Raw genomic sequence first — 22,046 nt, forward strand, 5'->3', positions numbered from 1 at the left:
CAGGAATTCAAGGCTAAAGTGGTGTGTTAGGGTTGGACCTCTCAACCACCAGGATCCTATCTTTCCCTTCACGTGTCGCTACGCACGCAAACACGTGGGTGGATGTTTAGATCCCAGAGGAGGTAAACTGAAAGATCAGAACCTTCCCTGAGAAGTCCTCTCACCAAGTTCAGGAATCGACACCGAGGGGTGTTGAAAATTATCTTTTTAAAACTCAATCTCAACGGTTGAAATGCTAAAAGCTTAAGAGAATGTACTAATATCTTAAAAACTTCAACCACAAGTAAGATTATGCTATTGAGCACTTCGTTGTTCTCAGTTACTAGTTATATTATACTACTGAGCACTTCCCCATTTTTTTCAGCTGCATTAAAACTAACAAAAACATCCACACTTGTTCCTTCCACTCCACCTATATTCCTACGTTATGAATAAGTCAACAGCTTAAATTCGTTATAATTACAATCTCTCGTCCCAGCTGTTCTGGGTAAAATATGAAGAAATAAAAAACATTAGAATTTTCAGCCTTTCACCAACTCTTTAACTTAAGATTTAAACATAACAACAGGGAAAAAATAAAAATATTCATTGTAAAAATAAATTAATGAAACAAGAAGGACAAAACATAGTTAGCTAACAGCTTAATAACCAACTCAGAACTTCCGTCTACAGGCTTCCTTCTTCAGGTTGTTTATTAATTTTTCTTTTTTATAACAAAACTTAAGAAGTTGGTTTCTTTCTGAAACACCGGTATTAAAAAATCCAAAGAATCATATATTGTACGTTAGTACAAATGCATACTTAATCAGTATTGCACCAACATGAAATAGTGACCGATTATAAATTCAAAAATTGTTTATTTGCAAGTCGTATTATACCCATGTTTAGCGAGACCAGTATTTCTTCTATTCAGAAGGAAATATATATCAAAGGAATTCAGAGACTTCACTACATGATAATAAAACTAGCACTGCTTTTAATAAGACGTTTCACCAACGCTCAAATCATAATGAAAGAAACTGTAGCACCTTACACACACCTCTAGCTTTGTATCAAGTTTATTGTAAAAACGAATCTTGTAACCATATTGATCAAATTATGTGTACAATAAAATTATGATAATACGGATAATATTTAAATAGGCAAAAATACACGACAGGGTGTTGGTTGATACGAACAGCCTGAAGTTAAAACAGTATACAGCCACGATAATGTAGCTCGTGATGATGTAATATACGAGTCTCATTTTCATTTTCTAATTATAATTCTACCATACTTAAGTTGTATTTGAAACATTGCATTTTTTTATATCCCAAAGTGCAGAAAAAAGTAACACTAGAGGGCAATATTCCACATGGTCTTTTTCCTTCACAAAAACATTTTTTCAACCGTTAATGATTATGATGTTATTTGTCCAGCAACACCATCTAGGTGTTGATGGAATATTTAATAGACAACACTCTTTAACAAGGCCTTTATTATTGTTTGGTATTCGAAATGTTACACAATCTGAACCAAACTTATTGTAACTGTTCATCTTGTTCTCCCAGTTTCTTCAGATAAGTTTTCTTCTTCTGTTCGACTCTATTTCTACGTTCTGAAAGACTCATCTTGGCTCTGTTCCATCTGTCAGAACAATGAAATTCCAAGTTATTGAGAGACACCACACACACATTTATCTGTAGTCAAATTAATATGAAAGACAAAAGCCAAATTAAAAAACATTTGTCATTGACATTGTTTTTCTTAAGTTTCAGCTATACATGTTTCACATATTGCACTGAATATTATTTTTCAAATGCATTTACTAAGCTTAGCTAACCCTACAGTTTTTTATTCAACTGTACAAACATATTAGAACTGGCACTGACTGTTCTTGAGTAAAACCTAATTTCAACAGTTTAGATGTAACACGTCTGAGATAATGTATTAATATTTAAATTTGGGAATATCTCATCCATTAATTGGATAACCAGTATGATAATGTTACCATGCACTTCACCATTATTTGCCCACTTCACTGTTTCTTTATATAAAGTAATAAAATACATCATAAATACGTGTTGTGGCACAGTATAAGTGTGTATACAAGATACCTCTTTTTCACAATATCGGTCTTAGGAGGTTTTGGCTTATGATCTGGATCAGCACGAATAGCAGCATGAGCCTTCTTGTATATTTCTTCAACCTATTTTATTTTGAAAAATACAAATTTTTAATGAAACACAGAAAACATTTAACTTTTACACACTTTAATATTCAAACTGATAAGCAGTGAAAAACCAGCTTCCTTTGAACTTTGGATAAACAATGCCCTACTGTAAAAGTACCTGGACAACAGATCATAATGATTCTCTCACAAAATGTAGTATCAATTACTCTTGGCTTTTTCAAACACCTTGAATTTAAGTGGTAGTGATTTTAGTGTTTTTTACAGCGACTGCAAACAATCAACTGCCTTACAAGTTCCAAATGTATATATCAGCACCACATTTAAAATGGTGTATTGTTACATATTTCGCTTTATTAAAATTTACTTTTTGTTCTTTTACAAATTCATTCAAGACCAAAAACAATCTATACAATTGTTTCACAACAAAGAGTTATACCTGACAGTAGACTTTGAAACAGTTTTACATAAAACAGACAAATCCATCCTCTGGATAATATCATATTTTGAAATTTCAACACTCCTCAATCTATACAGAACATCAGCGAATGTTATTAATTACAAAAGCTACTCAGAATCTTGCTAGACTTTATTTCTCTTGAATATCTAAACATCACATATTCTCAGACCCCCTCTCAAGTTCAGCAGACATATTTTTAGTTGAAAGTTTTATAATTCAATAACTTTAACATGCTAGTAACACTACAAAACATACGTCATCTGGAGTTATCCCATGTTTGATGTATTGGGAAAACTGTCGTTTGTATGCTTCTTCGTCTTCATCCATCAACAGTGTCATGTATTCTGCCACATGTTGACCAAATATATGCTTACGATGCACTTCTGCATTGAAGTCCTTGCTTTCGCTGTCATAGCCAGGAAATCGCTTATTGCTGAAAGAAACACAAAGAGTAGGATTTAATTAAGTTTTGAAACATACAAAAACTTTGTGAATAACATTTTCTCAATGCTGGAATAGATATCCTACTATAGAGCACACATTCACAAAATAAGTAACACTACTACCAATTAATTTCTCAGTACTTAAATAAACTTAACACTCTTGCTGCATACTCAATTGAACTGGACAGCTTTGTGACCTTAAACTGTTTTCCTTTATATTTTCCACACTATAACTTCTGTTTCATGTATCTTCACAAAACTTTGCAAGTTTTCAGTAAGCATTAATATCAATTAGAGATAAACAAAACAAAAATTTTAATGAAGCATCCTCACCGAGTACATAGAATTGAAAGTGGAGTGCCTAATTTTTATTTTTTTTTCCACCAAGCTACACGATGGCTATCTGCACTAGCCATCCATAATTGAACAGTGTAAGACTAGAGGGAAGGCAGCTAGTCATCCCCACCCACCACCAACTCTTTGGCTACTCTTTTACCAACAAATAGTGGGATTGACCATTACATTACAACACTCCCACAGCTGAAAGAGCAAGCATGTTTGGTGTGACAGAGATTTAAACTTGTGACCCTCAGATTACGAGTCAAGTGACCTAACCACCTGGCCATGACTCATTTGCAGTGAATTTTGTATGTTAAGATTAAAAAAAGTTTTTCATTTGAAAACTGCAAAATTTCATTTGTGTAATCTCTAAGCCCGTTGAATAAATTTAAAATTGTTTCTATTAAAACTTTAATGCTATTTTTCCTACTCTTAACTTATGAGATCAGTCAAACTTTGTAACTACAATAAAAATACAAAATAAATTAATATTACCCCCTTATTTTTCCATAATGACTTCAATCTGTAACACAAAACTACATCTGTTTATCCTAAATAGCATAAAACTTGTACATTTGTTTGTCCTTATATTTTATTTTTCTCTGAATTGGGAATAAGACAAACAATTCTGTATACAGAAAACAATGTAATGTATAAAATGCTATTTAACGGATTACATTTTGGCTTTCCACTAGCTATAAATAATACAGCATTAAATGTCAGAGAAAACTACTTGTAAGTTGTAGAAAAAGAGGATTTGATAAACTGGGGTGGAAAGAGAGGCCTGATTTTCTAGCTTATAGTTCTGTAACTAAATAAGACTCAAAGCTATAAAAATTGTGCTTTACCTGAGTAATAACAACATTATAACAAATAAGCATTAAATTCCATATCTCTATGATGGTTGGTAAATAAATTAGAAAATAAGAAACATTTAGAAAGTAAATGTTACAATTTGATGAGTGGAATTGAATAATTTTTTTAAAATATCACTTTATAAAAGAAACAACTTAAAATTTGCATATTATTAAAATTTGGATTACTGGGTAAGTTTTGATGTTAAGTTTATTTGTATACCCTGCTAATAAAGCACTTCAATTAAATTCTGAATGTAACTCAGTAAAACTTCATGACGTGGAGAGAAGAATGCCTCTATGAAAGTTGTGTATAGCCAAAAGATAATGACAAGTGATGCCAGTTTTGTCTAAATCAGAAAAATGGGCAAAAACAACACATAAACAAAGATTTTAAAATTATATGTATCACAAGAATAACTGAAGAGTTGGAAATAATTTAAAGAAACATGCATGTGATCCGAAGGGTATCTGTCCATCTCTTATTTAAAGATCTCTCTCAAATACCAAAGGTATAACAAATGCTTGTTTTTTAACTACAAAGACAAAGATTTACACCAGATTAATAGAATACTACTCATCTTTACCGTATTTAGTTCACTACCATCTGACTTACATTTGAGAACCTATTAAACATTTACAATCAGCATCGGTTTATTATAGAACTTAAACTACATGAAGGTATTCGGTACCAGTGAGGTATGTCAATGCCTCCATCCACGGCTCCTTTCATTGCTCCAAAGACGCGAGCACCAGTGGAAGTGCGAGCTAGACCAACATCGAGATAGGCACGGAAAGCACCAGGTTGTCCGTCAATATCTTCTACGCTGTATTCTTCACCCGTTACTTCCTCACAACCTTTGTAGATCTCATCCATTCCAAACTTCCTAAGCAACTATTTAACAAGATGAATTTCATCAGAATCCATATCGGACATCTTGTATTATACCTGAACAACAGACTTCTGCCTCAGCTATGGCAACAAAGCTGTTTGGAGGAACAAAGTTAGAATGCCGTGCAAAGAAAAAATTAGCAAATTGTATCAAATCTTGGTAGAATGGAGTTTAACTTAAATAAAAAATAGGCAAGTTTGTCACCTCTATATAGACCTGCCACATAATAAGATAATTGGTTTGTATGATATGCAACTGCCACAAGGTGCTCAATCTTGTACCAAAAACACTTTAAGAAGCCACTGACAGTTTGCATATTCACCTTGAACTGTTTATTACAGTTAACCTGACAGTGTTTATTATATATTAACATTTCAACACACATACAGTGAATTGAAAGATTTTTTTTTCAAACATACTCAGAAAATACAAAAATACATCTACACCATTTCAACTGTCCTCGATAAGAAGTTTTGATAAACTACATTTTGATATACTGTAGGATAAACCAGTTATGGATTAAAAATGTCTTATCACTTCTGTATGAACTTCTAGAACTAGCTGTAGCATTTCAGTGTACAAACAACACCTATACAAACTTTATCAGTTGAATTACAGAATGCACAGCAAAATGCAGGGTTCAGAAAAAATATGCTGACAGAAGTATTAATTATAGGTATTTAAAAGTTATTACATCATTAGAAAGAAGTCCAATTTAATTCATTAAAATAACTGTCTTTAACTGTACAAGATTCATGCATGTTGTTCAGAGTATTAACAAGATCTTTATCATGTATAGTTACAGAATGTAAGGATCTCATCATTCTGTCTGTAATGTGTTGTATAGCTTCTATACTCTATATTCCACAAGCTATATGGACTAACCAACAACTCCACGAAATGTTATCCAACTTGTCTTAAAACCTATTCTGTTAATTCATAATTAAGAGCAGATGATGCAAGTGTCACAACTGACCAACCACTAAAAGGATATTTTCTAGTTATTTTAAAATCTAAAGAGAAACAACAGATTATTCAACAGTACATACATTCTGGAAATATTTTACACAAATCTTTTGTTACCATCAGATTCTGAAATTGACGCCAAGTCCGAGTTTAACTTTGACAGTTTAGAAGATGAAAGTAGTCAAACTCAGGCTCAGCATCAATTTCAGTCAAAACTGACAGCTGTGAGTTTACGATACCTGTTTCATGCCATTATTTCAGTGGTAAAAAAAAACACAAAAAAACTGCTAAATTACACCACCAGTATACAGCCATATAACCAGAACATCCAGTAAATAACATACAATAGCCATAGAAGAAATAATTGCTCATATGTAATAAAATGGCCATCCCATTTCAGAAATGTTCAAACAACATCAGGACAAGTTAACTCATCTTCCCCAAAAGAAATGCAACATGCAGAAGTCATTTTAACTTGTATTCATCAGTTAACAGGGTAAAATAAAGTGATATCTTCTAAAATATTATATGATAACCCTCTCCTAATCAAAGACGAGTCAATGATCTCTCCATATTTTCCTTCTCGCAAAAATATTGAGGTAAACTGTATGAAACTTAGTACAAACTTATCCAACACCATTTATTTTTGGTTTTAATATAACGTGATCTTGTATTTTTTTTGAAACAGTTTCAACACCTCAGTTTCCATCAACATTACCTAACTTTGTGACACGTATCAGTTTAATCTCATGACTGCAAACTTTGCAGAAAAGCTACTTACTCTCCTAGCCAGCAGAAGTCCAGTACAATACGATGCAGCATAATTGGCCAACCCGACCTTAATGCCATAGCGAAGGGAGTTCATGAGAGTAAGCAGCACACACAATCACATCCCCTTCAATTCTGGCATACGCTATCTGTAAAACAAAATATAGATAATTAGAACCACTCAACTGTGCACAATAATAAATCAGTTACTTGGTTTGAAACTAATGTACTAATTTATTTTTTCAACTGTTTTAAATCAGAGGCTACAACCCTTAAAATTAAGGGCTTTTAAAACCAAGACTATACAATTTTTAAAAGATGTTAACTTCACTATTGTTGAACAGTCTTACAAAGCAGGAACTTTATCAAGTGCTCTTACTAATGTTCCTGTATGTTTTGAGTGTTTGCTTGTTTTTGAATTATATGCAAAGCAACATGAGGATTATATGCACTAGCTGTCTCTAATTTAGCAGTGTAAGACTAGAGGGAAGGCAGCTAGTCATCACCACCCACTGCCAACTCTTGGGTTACTCTTTTACCAACGAATAGTGGGATTGACCATCATTTTATAACCCCCCACAGCTGAAAGGACGGGCATGTTTTGGTGCAACCGGGAGTCGAACCCGCGGTCCTCGGATTACGAGTCGAACGCCTTAACACACTTTGCCATGTGGAGCCCAGTATGAAGTAAGAGTCCAGTGGAGCACATCCACTGAAAACATGAGATACTTTGGACTACCACATCCCATATTGAAAAATTACTGAGCTGTCGCTCCTGTTAATTGTGCACACTGTGTCCTGCAGCAAACTATTCGGCTGCACTACACACTACTGTGCGTCTTGATCGTATAGCATAGTTCAAGATTTAAAAACTACATCAATAGGTATAAACTAAAATAACTGTAATTTAGCAAGTTCATGTTCAATATTCTTCAATATTAACAAGTAAATGTTTTTCAAATGTTACAAATTATATTAAACAATTGAATATAAGCAATCATACTTTAAAGATCCAGTTTGTTTATTAACTCTTAATGGATGGATATCTGATACATATGTTCTATGGTTTGTTTTACTGCACATTAATAAAAGTACTGCAAAGAACAGCTTTAAACTTAAAATGACCTATTTGCAGGTTATGTAACTTCCATAAATGTTTAAAATATCTGTATGAATTCAAAGCTTTAAATGTTCAAGAAGATTTTGCTGTGATAGTTTTTAAAAACCAATTATAAACCTCAATTTGTGATTCTTGTCTTTCTACCTTCTTGTAAAACTGTAAATTCAAACTCTCTTGATTTTAGAAATACTGCACGGTTTTCTTTTAGTGGCACATGATACTTTTGTCACAAGACGTATTAGAAAACAACTTTCAATTATTAATCAGTTTTCTGTTAATACATATAACCGGTTTTTAAATTTACTTTATATTTACTTGTATTTTTTTTTTCAATTTCTTTTCAATATTTACTTTGCCCATTATAAAAACTATTGAGACTAATAAGGCCTAATGTAAACATGTTAATGAACTTGAGCCTTGTAAGATAAATCAAAACTTGAAACAGTCACGTGCAAAAATAACCCAAAAAGACCTACCTAATCTTGTTATAAAACAACAAACAAATACTTCAATTTTATGATTAAAATGAAGTATAATACAATAAATCAAGTTTAAAAATAAACCAGGATTTAAACAGTGACAGAAAATGTTACACTTCTTCTCTACTAGCAACATGATGCACACTAAACTTTTTTTCACCTTGTTCTGATCTTTAGCCAACTTCACTAACAGTGCTGGAAGGAGAAGGGAAAAGAACAGCTTTTATTACATTCTGTTCAACACCCTATGTGTTTTCAAAACCAAGACCTAGGTAACTGCAGCACGCCATAACAACTGAGCCCAAGAAACTATGATTTACTAAAATCAACAAAATTATACAGGATTCACACTGATGCTGCAGTATGAAACCAATGACTTTCCTCCTACAAAGTCATAAGTACTGTATTACTTTAAGAAGCAAATCAGAAAATTCATAAACACTGATACTTTTATTCAGGGCTCCCTGAAGTAAAATCAAAAAGCTTTATTATGCAGGGTGTTCGGAACGTCACTGTGCACTTATATATTTATTAACAGACAAAACTGCACAGTGACTTTCTGAACACCCTGTATGTATTAAAAAAATATTTTGATTAAATCAACTTCATATCTGAAGTTTTGTTTTTAAGTTTAATCTCTATGATTTTAAAAAATTCAATGTTGGAATTTTGCCTTTGGAGCTGGGTGCCAATGTTAAATACACAGCATGAAAACAAGTAAGTTGTTTGTCTAAGACTTGTGCAAAGCTACATAAGGGCTACAGCATTAGTTATTCCTAATACTGAACTGAAAAGACTAAGACATAAGACAGCTAGGTGAAATATTACTCACCAACAATATGATGACAGGTTAAATATCAATGACTGGATAGTGGAATTTAACTTTCACCTTTATAGTGCATGCTCAGGCACACATTACAGTGAATTTTCATGGCAATAGGATGAAAAATATGAACCCTAGATTTCAGCATCTGAGTTTGTCCATGCTTGGGACAAATGAAGCTAAAGTTACAAGTTTTCCATGTATTATTATTAATACTTGAGGATTTTACAAAGTCAATATGTCGTTTGCAAATCTGTGCACCAAAAATATTATTTTGCTCTAGCATTAGAAAGCCCAAAACTGTCATGCAGTGGCTAACATATAATTATTGGAACCTCAACAGACCAAGGTACGAAATAAGTTGCTCCCCTTAAGATATGTTACACTTGTCAAATAAAATTACTTGCTGATGGTTGCTTGTGAAGCGGTGAGAACCAGACATATTTTGTACAGCAGATAAATGAAAAACAAACAATTTTGATGCAGAAAAGTATTACAATATAAAAACAATACCAGAGACAAACGTTTGTGATTTCTTAGTATGTTACAGATGTATGAATGCATTTAATTAGGCTTAGTTAGTTGCCAAACTTTTTTTTAAGAGTGCACATCAGCATTTACTTTTATGGTATTAGTTTATCAGGTGATAAAATCAAACTCCCAATTACATTTGAAGATAAATTAATGTGCAAGAAATTAATTTTGATCAATTTATTTACATTTCCAACGTACAAGCTGTTTGTCAAAATGTAACACCTTCTCCCTTTTCAATGAAGAGATTTTCTAAACTTTATTTGAATAATAGAGTGCAGTTCAGTATCGATTGTTAAACAAACTGTCTTAAATAAGTGACTAAATCTGTCAATAGCTGATAATGTTCAATAAATCCAATATAAAATATATATGTATATATTCTTAATCAATATATATGCTGAACTATCTGATTACTGTAAGCAATTACTTTTGCACAGCTCTCACATTAATGGTGTGCTGTTACTTTCAGCATAGGCATGCATTAATTAACTAAATTGTAATGGTATTATGTCAGTATTAAGAATGCCTTTGGAATATATATATATATATATATATACACACACACACACACACATTTTCTTTCTGGAGAACAAATACAAATTTTAGAACTCTGTCTTAAGCTCTGTAAATTACATTTAACTGTATAAATGACACTGCAATAATTTATCATAAATTAATAATATCTATAGTAAGAGCAATATATAAACTCAAACTTGTTAACTGAAGCAAAATAAAAAGTGAAATTTTTTATACAAGTGACTGAAGAAGCCAATATATTCAAGTGAAAAAATTATTTTTCTTCTTTCATGCAAAAAATTCATAAAACTGAAGTTAATTAATTAATATTAATTTTATTAAAAGAAATAAAATTTATACTCATCTGTCTAAGAATACAAGACAGACATTTAGAAATTCCAAAAACTTTTATACATTATTAAACATAAACCTAAACTTAAGGATTCTGTTGAAAGTTATACACTATTACCATTAATAAAATCCATTCCAAGACCGATATTAGATACAAAAACAAATCTGTAGTAAATGTCCACAGAATTTCTTCACGAGTATAGTTCATAGGTGTTGTCTTAAAAAGGGATATCAAAAGAAAATGAATCTCTAAAATACATAAGATAATTTTTATGTGCATGAAAGTTAAAATTTGTTTTTGAATTTCGTGCAAAGCTACTCGAGGGCTATCTGCACTAGCCATCCCTAATTTAGCAGTGTAAGACTAGAGGGAAGGCAGCTAGTCATCACCACCCACTGCCAATTCCTGGGCTACTCTTTTACCAATAAATAGCAGGATTGACTGTCACATTATAACACCCCCACGGCTAAAAGAACGAGCACGTTTGGTGTGATGGGGATTCAGACTTGCAACCCTTGGATTACGAGTCGAATACCTTAACCCACCTGGCCAGTTAAACCTTAGGAATAAAGTTATTCAAACCCAAAAATAATAATGGATAAAATATACTCTCTAAACAGAATTTTGTATCTTTTGTACACACACACACACACATATATATATACATACAAGACTCGTTTCCATACAGGGTGATTTTATTCTAAAAACACTAATAACCAGACAGTACAAAAATTCAAAACACTTCACCTGGCAGATAACATCTCTATTAGTGATGCGTACAATCATACGATACTTGGGGGTGTTGTATTTATTCTTGTCTTGAACAACTAATCGTCTCCTAGCTAGGTAATCTGTTCTTCCCTCTGGTTACACAAAACAAGAAAAACCTGCTTTCCATTAAAAATTCTAAAAAAAATTCCTTGTGTAAGAATTTTTCGAAAGCTATTTTGGGATCTTATAGAAAATGAAAACCATCTGTAAACACATTCAAATAGGTAGTAAGTTTTGTAATACAAGTATATATTAAACAAAATGAAAAACATATTAAACAGATTCGAATATATCAATAAAATACTTTTTAAAGTTGAAGCAAATAATACTTAAGAGGGGGGATTTTTCTAAATGTTATTAAAATTTTACAATGAACATACCTCTCCTTCTCCTGAATTTAACTTGAAATCGCTTGAAGTAGGCTTTATTCTTGACAACTTTAACAAACCCCTAAATTGTAAGAACAAAGGTTATTAATAACAAATGATTGACATCATGCTTTTATGCTATTTTTGGAAATAAAACCAAATCAAATGTAAAACTTCCCACAATTTTTTAAAATTTTGTTATGGCATTCACAATTGCTATATATTATTCAGTGACAATCTTTAAGATATTGAAAAGAGGATTATAACTTCGCATGGATAAGACAGTTACTTTAAACTAGTTACCATAATTATAACTATCGGTCAATTAGTTTGTATCTTAAAACTCCAAGTAAATTTCCATGTTTATAAATGTTTTTCTTAAAGCAATAGGAAAATTATTCCTCATGAAATACACTTTGCTTAAGTCAGATAAATTTGTTTTAAAGACAACAATAGGGTGCACGTGCAACAATTTTACTAGATGTAGCTACACAAGTACTGTATGTAACATTATGTAATGCATAATGTGCATTTTAAAATTTAAATTATGATTACCATTCTCACATTTTTAAACTACATGTGAATATTTGTGTGTGTTGTGTGTTTCCTTATAGCAAAGTCACACTGGGCTGTCTGCTGAGTCCATTTAATCATTTATATATACCAGCAACAATGACACATTATGGATAATTGTTTGTGTTAGTAATTACTAATTATAGTATTTATACTTCATTGAAAAACCTTAGAAAAAGAAGTGAATATTTTCTTTTAAAAAATATTTTTCAGAAGTACTGCACAGGGAGAGTTCAGATTGTGTTCTTAAGTCATACACAACTCACTGAATCAAAATTATTCAAGGTACAAAGCTCAAACATTAATAAATATTACTGATACAAATGCTGTTTTCATATGTCAAAGTGGTATCATTTATTGAAAAAATATTTTTTTTTAAGAACTCCAGTTTCTCAGCACTACATTTGAAATCAAACCCTGATGTTCAGTCCCAGTGAAAGTCATGTTTTTCTTGCAAGGAGAATACTTCAATTGAAAAATGTGTTTATTATAAATAAATGGTTGTTGCTCATACAACTGTCATTTTTCTGTCTTAATCTTGAATACCCAAACTGTGAAATAAATTTTGTTTGTTCAGTAAACAATGCAGGAGCTCTGGTTCCATATATAGATACCGACATACATGCTATGTCTATTATAGTAAAATGGCTCGTAAAATAAAAGGGTTTTCAATTAGATACAAGCTAGTAGTTATGGTGATGCCATCAGCTGATTACACAAACTAACGGTACTTGAGGCTGAAACTTTAAATCGAGATAATGTGTTCCAAAAGTAGTGTTGCTAGAATGAAAAAGGGAAAAAGATGGTTTGTCAACTATTCATGTGAGAACAAGCTAAGATTTATTACTTTCTCTTAAAGAGGCCAAGGGCAATCTAAGTGTAGCATTTAAAAGTATTGACAAAATGTATATACCAGATCTCTTTGTGTTGAATTGTGAAAACAACATGAGACAAGTTTTGGATTTCAGAAGATCAAATTCATCTTCAGTTAAAGCAGGTTATTTCTCCATGTTGAGGAACAAACTGCTACCAATTATGGTAGTCTTGGTAGAAATAACGTTGGAAGAGCTTCCAAAAAGAAATGATAAAAATTTGGGGATCAGGGATACATGTGATGATGATTTCATTGTTGAAATTGCAAGTTATAAAATCCTTATGGAGCAAAAGGCCCCTTGACTACCCATAATTTATAATGTATCAAAAGGTTTGATAAATATACTTGAAATGATTCCACTTATATATATTGGTAGTTATGTAGTTGTTACAATATTTTCAAAACAAATTTGCAAACCTCAAATACAACAGTATAACTGTATAATTAATAACTAAAATCAGTTACAGGAGTTATACAACAGGATGTTTCCACACTTAGCAAGTTCTGTACAGTTCCTACCACAATTTGGAGACCTACTTTTAAGTACATTTTCCTGGTTAAATCCATAACACATTTAACTATTATACCATGTAATATCAAGATTCATTACTGTTTATCCAACAGAAAAATATTGGTAAGGATAAGACCCATGGGGTGAGCACAGAGAAACACCATATATCTGCTCAGATACAGTATTCTAAAAGAGAAGAAAGCCTTTAGTCAAGAACTGAAGCACACAACTGAAATCAGATAAAACTGTTACCAGTAATGCTTTAGCAGACATTACAAAATGCAATATTAACAGTTATGTCTAAAGTAATATATGTAAAAAAGAATTAATATTGTAGTTCGCCATCATGTGCTATCTGAGGGGGTAGGGGAGAAGAACTGACTGATTTCTTCAGAAAATTGGACAGAAGGAGTTAAAGAGTTGTCAATTTGGTCCTAGTAAAAGATTTTAAGATTGGTTCAAGAAATTTAGCTAAGTTACAACTGTCAATGAGTAGTGTACAGTATGGGTCAGACGGGGTGCCTGCTCTGTGAACTTTTTACAGGCCATACAATACTCCAGGTTGAGAACACACGATATAAATTGCCGTGAACCAACTGAGAGATATTTCTTTTTCTTGGATTTTTTTCCAAGTTGCAAAATCCATTAATAATTTCTAATCCCAAACTATATATTTCAGTGTTATTATTATTAAAATCTATAAATATAGTTTAGAAATACTATTTGCTTATTAAGACTGAAGAAGATGCAAGAGTGTCAAACTAGTTTATCTGATATCGGACTTCCGATAGTTTGTTCCATTTACCGTGGTTTTTAATGAAACGAAAAACGATAGCTACAAATAAAACCACATTAGTTTACAAAAGGTATACAAGAAATTGAAGAAAAAACCATTATAAATATAAGATTGATTGCAAAGATGGGAAATATGGAGGATTATGAAAGATCAAGGAAGTTGGTAAAATGAGAAATTTGGATTTTCAAAAAACAGTATATGAACAAAAGATTGGGTTAAACTGTAAAAATTAACAGTAAAGATTTCTTTACATACATATAGGGTATGCAAAATGTTAGGATGTTTAATAGATGATCAAATTCTGTCTTTTCTTCAGTTTTTACTACTCAAGATTTAAGAACTATTCTACATCCTGAACGGCTGCCTGATAGTAAAAAGTTCGAACAAGTTAATCACATTAATTCTGAACTTGTTAAGAATAAACTGGGAAGTTTAAAGAATGGCAAAGAACCTGAGTCAGACAACAGCCACCCAAAGTAATCTGTAATGACGAGAAAACCCACTCGTAGAGAAAATTATATATTTAAAAACAGCTGGTATGGGTAGAGAAAGTACTAATAGAGGAGCGAACATTTTGACCTTCTTTGGTCATCATCAGGTTTACAAATCTTTGTTAAATAGTCAGTATTGCCTTACAAGGGAAACATCTTGTCTTATTAATCATTTGACATTTTTTGAAGAGATCATGGCTTATATAGAAAATGGTATGGATTTCATAGCGTACTTAGCAAGGTATTACATAAAAGGCTTGTAAAAAAAAAAAAAGTTATCCATAAAAGTATAGGAGATAACATCGCATAATAGTTAAAAACTGGCCAGGTGGAAGTAACCAGGAGGGCATAAATGAAGTTCAGTCAGACTGGATTAACATCACAAGATTTCTCAAGAGGTAAGTGTCAGGACCGTTGCACTTTTTGGCCACATAAATATTATAGATGAAGTGTTCAATAGATTACTTAAATTTGTTGGCTGTGAGATGCCACTGCTTTACCAAAGAGTTTGGATTATTTGGTGAGTTGGACAAATACAGTGCAGATGTCTTTTAATTAACTTACATACCCATAAGGGAGGATGTTCGGACAAACCTCCCATTTTTGTCAAGTAAACAATTATCCTTGCAGGGTTGTGGTACAACTGCTTATGTGATTTCACATTTTATACATTCCTCTGATGAAGCATTAATATTTTCTGGCTTGAAACAGTCACATGTCCCCAGATCCCCACACCATGAAAATGCTTTGCACAATGTGTTGGTTTTTTGTCTTGCATATTAGAAATCCCCTTCAAACATTCCACATATGGACCTGTGATTTTGATAGATATAACATTAAAAAACAGTGTTATGGAGGATAAGGATCTTAATGTTCTGGTTTATCATTCATGTAAGCCTTCCGAAAAGTGTGCTCTTGCTAGTGGTAGGACAAACAGAATTTTAGGTTCTACTTACAGAAATATCAAATACAAATTAAATAAAAAGTTGGGGATTTAGAAACCTGCAATTAGGAATTGTAAAAAAACAACAAACAAAATAACAACAACAACAAATAAGTCTGTATAAACATTAATTTCTCAAACTACAAATCCTTATTTTGGTTCAGTGCTGTTATCTAGAATTACAACAAAACATCTGAATTACTGGGATAAAATAATCAAAAATAACAACTGGTTTAAATCATAATTTTGATTAACCAATTAATTTTCCAGACACCAGCCTACGTACTTGTTGCTCATAGGCAATGAATTATATTACACTGTCCAGCTTTAACCAAAAACAGGCCAATCTATCAATGTATTATGCCTCATTTGGCAAGGTAAAGTGTATTTCTTTTTTTTTCATTCATAGTATAATTACCTAACTGGAATTTCTTCAAGCTAAGACAAAAAAGGCCCTTATTTCAAATAGCTCTTTAACAAAGTGTCTCTTGACTGTACATTCGTTTACTAAGGGTGAAACATAAAAAACCTAGAAATGTTTAGAAGCAATAAGCAAGGTGTGAACCCTCAAAACCCCACAGGTGCATCTGAAAGATTGTTTATACTTTTAAGACATTTTTATAACAATTTTTAACTAATAACATATAACTATTAGGCTGAATATAACATAGTACTTATGAATTAAAATTATTTTAAACTGTAATTATTTCAATGTGCAGAGATCACACAAGATGTCAGTGAAACTGATTTCACTCTCTCAAGTTAGCTTGTTGGAGCATTACCATCATACATGGAACTGTTACAACTTTTTTCTGTGTATACACACACACACACACACACACACACAAAATATTCCCAATAATTAACATACTTTTTTCCCCTACTTTCCACACTTTTGTCCCAAATCCCACTTGTGACCACAGTATTTGTTTAAAATTATTTTAAACTGATAGTCTGTATAGAAATATAGATATTTTTATTAATTTTTGCCTTTCTATATGTTTGGTAAGATTAGCATAAGCTGAATGCCACAAACTGCACTAGTAGGTCAAACAGATCCTGTTATTTGAGCTGTTCTGGAGCTTCAAGGATCTATCATTACCAAACTGATGTGTCGTGCCCAAAGGATTAAATCTGTCATTTCTGTACATTGTGTGGAAATTTTTTTTTTTTTTACATATGCAAGTAATTTTTCAGGTTCTTCTTCTATACAAGATAAGCAATTTAAAAAATGCTTACAAAAGAAACATCAGTTTCAAACATGCTCTGTACCAAGTGGTCATCTCCTTCCCTGACAAATTCACCTTCACAATACCATTCCTCTCTAACCAGTTACATCTGAATTTGTTGTCCAGTCCTTTATCGATAGCATTTTCCTGTCATTTCATCATATCTGCCATTCTTACTTATTATAAAGTCCACAACTGTAGTTTCACTATCAGATAATTTTCTTTGAAAAGGAATAACAATGGATTAACAGATGAAATATGGACAATTGTATCTGGTAAATACTTCATTGTGAATTAACACAATTTGTCCAATCAAGTAACAGTTTATGAAACATTGTTGGATATCCACATTTATAATGTTTGTTATGTACATGGATAAATAGTTGTACTAAACAATGAACTTGGCACATAACCATTTCAATACCAGATCATCTATCCTTACAATTTTCTTACTGAATTTACACTATGAAATGACCCAAACTAAAAACAAATTCTCACTATAGTTTACCAATATTTGTTTTCCAAATAAAGATATCAATATTTGAAGGAATAGTATTATTACACATCTGTTTCTAACTGATTATCCATATCAAAGAGTTGGATATATATATATAACATATTTTTCTTCCCCTTAAATCCTTCACAGGTGGTCAGGACATTTCACCTACAGTTTACCAATATTTCTGTTTCACAAACAAGAATATCAGTATTTGTTTGAAGGAATAGTGTGACTACACACCTGTCTTCAACTGATTGACAATATCAAAGAGTTAAATATAACAAATCACATTTTTTCTTCCCTTAATTTCTTCATATGTGGTTAGGAAATCTCATGAACCATTTTCATTTAAAACTGTTCATCACACCAAGGTCTATTTGATTGGTGTCCTCTTTAATTCAATTCTCCCATCTCTTTCTCCGTCTTACTGTCGTCCACCCACTTTTCACTTTCTTCTTTGCTACCCATTTTGACAAACTGTCTTCACCCATTCTTTGGAAATGTTCATACTTCAGTGTACATACTTGCAAGTTTTTTGTTGTTTTTTTGCTGCTAGGTCTAGAACTTGGCATCCAAGTGTTTACTTTTCATGCTGTTCCTTCAGACTTTCAAAGAGCAAATCAGATGTCAGCCACCATGAATACAACTAAAACAGCGCTGCTAGAGCTAAGCTGAGCAAAATCCTTATATAGGGCTAAGCAGTACTGATCATTTACGCAAAATTCGAAAGCTAAACCTATAATCTGCACACTTATACTACCAGTATTAGTAAAACTAAAAAAAATATTAGTAGTGTAAAGATTTTAAAAGTCTGCATTTTGAAAAGTTTCTTCGAAATTTGGGGTTCGGACTGTTACAAACTTACGTAAATCTATGAATCTGACAAAGCTTACAAGTTGAAGTCTTACGTGTAGCATTTTGATCATGTCTTAAATCTAATTATAAAGCTTTATTTTACTTGTATTTTCTTTTTAATTTCATATTTAATAACAATAATTATGATCAAAAGAAATTTCATATTAAATAATTTTTCGCAGAGAAAACGATTTATTTATAGACAAGTTAAAATTACGTTCTTACACTTAAATTTATAGTTGCAATGGCCTACATTAAAAAGTACATTCCTGTAAGGAAATTATCAATCTTTACACATTCTTAAAAAGTATTAATTACATTATTAAGATTTTAAAAACGGTACTAAAGAGGTAATTCATAAACAGACCGCTCTGCAATTGGCAAGACTGTTTGCTCGAGAATAGGCCTAGGCAATAAGCAGTATCTCAACGTGTGCTCAGTGCATTTCCAACTAGTTAAATAAAATCCAGTTTCATCGCTGTTCAGCTACATCCCACGAATTAACGTTCTTTCAAATTTGTTTCTAAACTTATAGTAGAACAAATATAAATCAAATTAATATGTGAAAATTATCTCACCATTTTGAAAAATTAAAATATTTTCATTTGAACTACCAGGTAGCCTCGGTTAGAGGGCGACCACTACGAGAAAGACTTTAGCATCTTCAAAATCATTGAAAACCCGACACAAAACATGACGAAATTACTTTATTTACGTTTGTCTTTAATATTAACATCACATACCTGTCGATTGAAATTTTACTAGTAAATATACTTTTTCTGTATTATAGGTTAAATTATTCTTCACAGAATAAAAAATAGTGGCCGAGTTGTGTAAACTAATTAACTAAGTGCTTGTTGAAACTACCTTTTTAGGCTCTTATAATTAACATGTGAAATAATCTGTTTTTTATGCACAGACTGCTTTTTTCTCTAAGTGATATTAAGTCCAGGTTAAAAGAATATTTCATCAGTGTTTTTATTCCTAAGTATTTTATTGCAGATAGTTTAACTTTTTCAGCATTTAGGATTTAAAATGTTTACAAGATAGAACTGATTTTATTTTTTTGAAGGCCTTATCTCAAAATGATGATCTTTTTCACCTTAATACTTGTAGCACCAAGCTCCTGTAAACGATTGTAAAAATGCAGTATTGTAGAATACGGAAACATATAAATTGTTGTTTTGTCGTGTTTATTGAAAATATTAAGACTTGTTAGTGCATTAGATCCCTAGCTTCATTTTATTTTTTATTTATTTCTGGCTAAAAATTTAAAATACTGGCTAAAAGAAACAGCCGATCAAAGCTTTCAGAGTCACAAGTTTACGCTTTTCACTGGACAAAGAAAGCGAATTTACATGCTAACGTCACGTCTGTTTTCTTAGTTCAGTCTTTTACTAAATAACTGAAGAAGAGAACCTGCTTTTAGATATTGGGGTGTTTGGATCCTTAAGCCTTAAACAGCGGGAATGTTGTAGGTAGTAGCATCAATTGACGATAGCCAACGTTTAAGGGTTAAAATTTAAAGTAGAGGGAAGGAAGATTGTCGCTCTAAATGTTTTGTAGTAGAATGGGGTTACCAAATTTCTGGATAAGTGTTAATATTGTATTCACAGTGTTATTTATACAATAAACTTTTTAACTTTTTCAAAGTTGTCCAAATTTTTATTCAACGCATACAATGTAATAATTCATTGTAAAATCTTTTATCATCCGCAGGTATATTTAATACTTGTTGGGGAAGCTAAATTTCCCAAGAATAAATCCTAGGGACACAAAATGTGTATACCAGCCATTGACTTAATACCTTGTGTATATTGAGTTTAAAGAAACACCAAAGAGAATGATTTTTTTCTGGATATGGAAGTACTTACGACCCTAAAAGGAATGTTTATTCGTGGAGAGAAATAGATGACAACTTTAGGAAGAGTTCCTTGAACATAGAACTTACACAAATACTGAAGATGTTCTGGAATAGATGGACTGTGTAATAGGCTACACAATTCCTGGTACTGTTAACCATCTCAATAAAAAGCAGCTTAATTAATGGGAAACTGTTGTAGCTAATTCAAACCAGTGGAAAATTGGGATATCTGTTTGGCTGAGTTCAAAGCTCAGAAGAGTACTGGATGCTTAAATGGTCAATTTGAACCAATTGCATTGAAAAGCATACCCAACGATGGCCTCTGCAAATTAAGAGGAATCCCCATATATGTGTTCACTGCAGGGCTCTCCAATGAACTTATGAAACAGTGCCTGGCAGTGATGGACATCTGGACTCTCACAGAAGCCATGTCTGTCTCAGTATGTCTTGAAGTAGCAATTTCCAGATGGCCACTAAAAAGCCTCCAGCAGTAAATCCACCAAGAAAGAGTGGAATGTAAGTACTTCTACTGCAGAGTTAAGCCAATCAGGGAATGACAACCAGTTCAGGATGCATCTGTGAGACAATACTAGCCTCCAGTGAGTTGGCAGGACCATCCAGGCCCTTCGGGGGTACATGTTGCCATAAGGTCCACCTGAAATACATCTACCACTGAAACCATCTGGACATCATGCTTTGCTTGTGAGCTTCTGGAGCACTGACAGAAGAACTGCCTGTACTTTATGACAATGCAAGGGTGACATTATGATTACTCCAGCCCACAGCAATAGATGCCCAGCAACACCCAATGCTAGCACTTTGCCAATCATTAAAACCAACCTTTCGATCAGTAGGTCCGGGAATACCAGTAGATATTGTGACAAATGTTCTGGAAACTAACAGAACCCAAACCAGGATTGGCCACTGATTTTGAGAGAGCACAGTGATAACCCCACATCAAGGAGTTTAGTGATCCAACCAGCTTTGTTAGGGGTTTGGTATGTGCTAATAAGGGTGTAAGAGCGAAAATCTGAGTTCTTTGTAGATAATGGAGTAGCAAGAGTGCTATCAATCTTTCAAGCCTTTCACGTTAGACCACCACTATGGGCAGTAAATACCAGCTATTTTCTGGCAAACAATAGTATACTAGATGTTAGAGGAAATATAAAACCCCAACTTAAACCAGGAGTCTAACAGTGGTCATTTCTGATCTTGGATCTGTAATAGGTATCCCTCAGATGAATATAATATGAAGTTCATTGACCAGTTTTACCTGTGAAATGGGTAAGAGAAAATCCGAGAAATCCAATACCAATCAGAATGAACCCAGGAATGGTAAACCACGAGTGTATGTTGTTGAAGAAACAACAGTATCTTCACGTATAAAAATGTTTAGCGCAGAATATCCCTCGTGTAGCTTTGAGCGAAACTCAAAATAAACCAAACCAAACAAGTGTTTAATCGATATAAATTCTTGTGTGTCAGTGCAGTATAATATATATCAAAAAACGTTAGTATATGTGTGTGCGTGTTCCTTGTACATTTCCACAATTAT

At 32.4% G+C, this 22,046-nt stretch overlaps 1 protein-coding gene across 1 annotated transcript; it reads right to left on the reverse strand.

The window, feature by feature from the left end:
- Positions 1-1,460: 1,460 nt before the first annotated feature.
- Positions 1,461-19,343, reverse strand: LOC143247579 (large ribosomal subunit protein uL18A-like). Its single transcript, XM_076495879.1, is given in 9 exon segments — positions 1,461-1,626; positions 2,097-2,188; positions 2,886-3,063; positions 4,959-5,161; positions 6,907-6,978; positions 6,980-7,042; positions 11,465-11,580; positions 11,869-11,938; positions 19,206-19,343. Coding segments are annotated over 9 exon segments (903 nt in total). The 5' UTR covers positions 19,209-19,343; the 3' UTR covers positions 1,461-1,520.
- Positions 19,344-22,046: the final 2,703 nt, after the last annotated feature.

Source organism: Tachypleus tridentatus, chromosome 3, assembly GCF_004210375.1.
Source record: "Tachypleus tridentatus isolate NWPU-2018 chromosome 3, ASM421037v1, whole genome shotgun sequence".
NCBI lineage: Eukaryota > Metazoa > Arthropoda > Merostomata > Xiphosura > Limulidae > Tachypleus > Tachypleus tridentatus.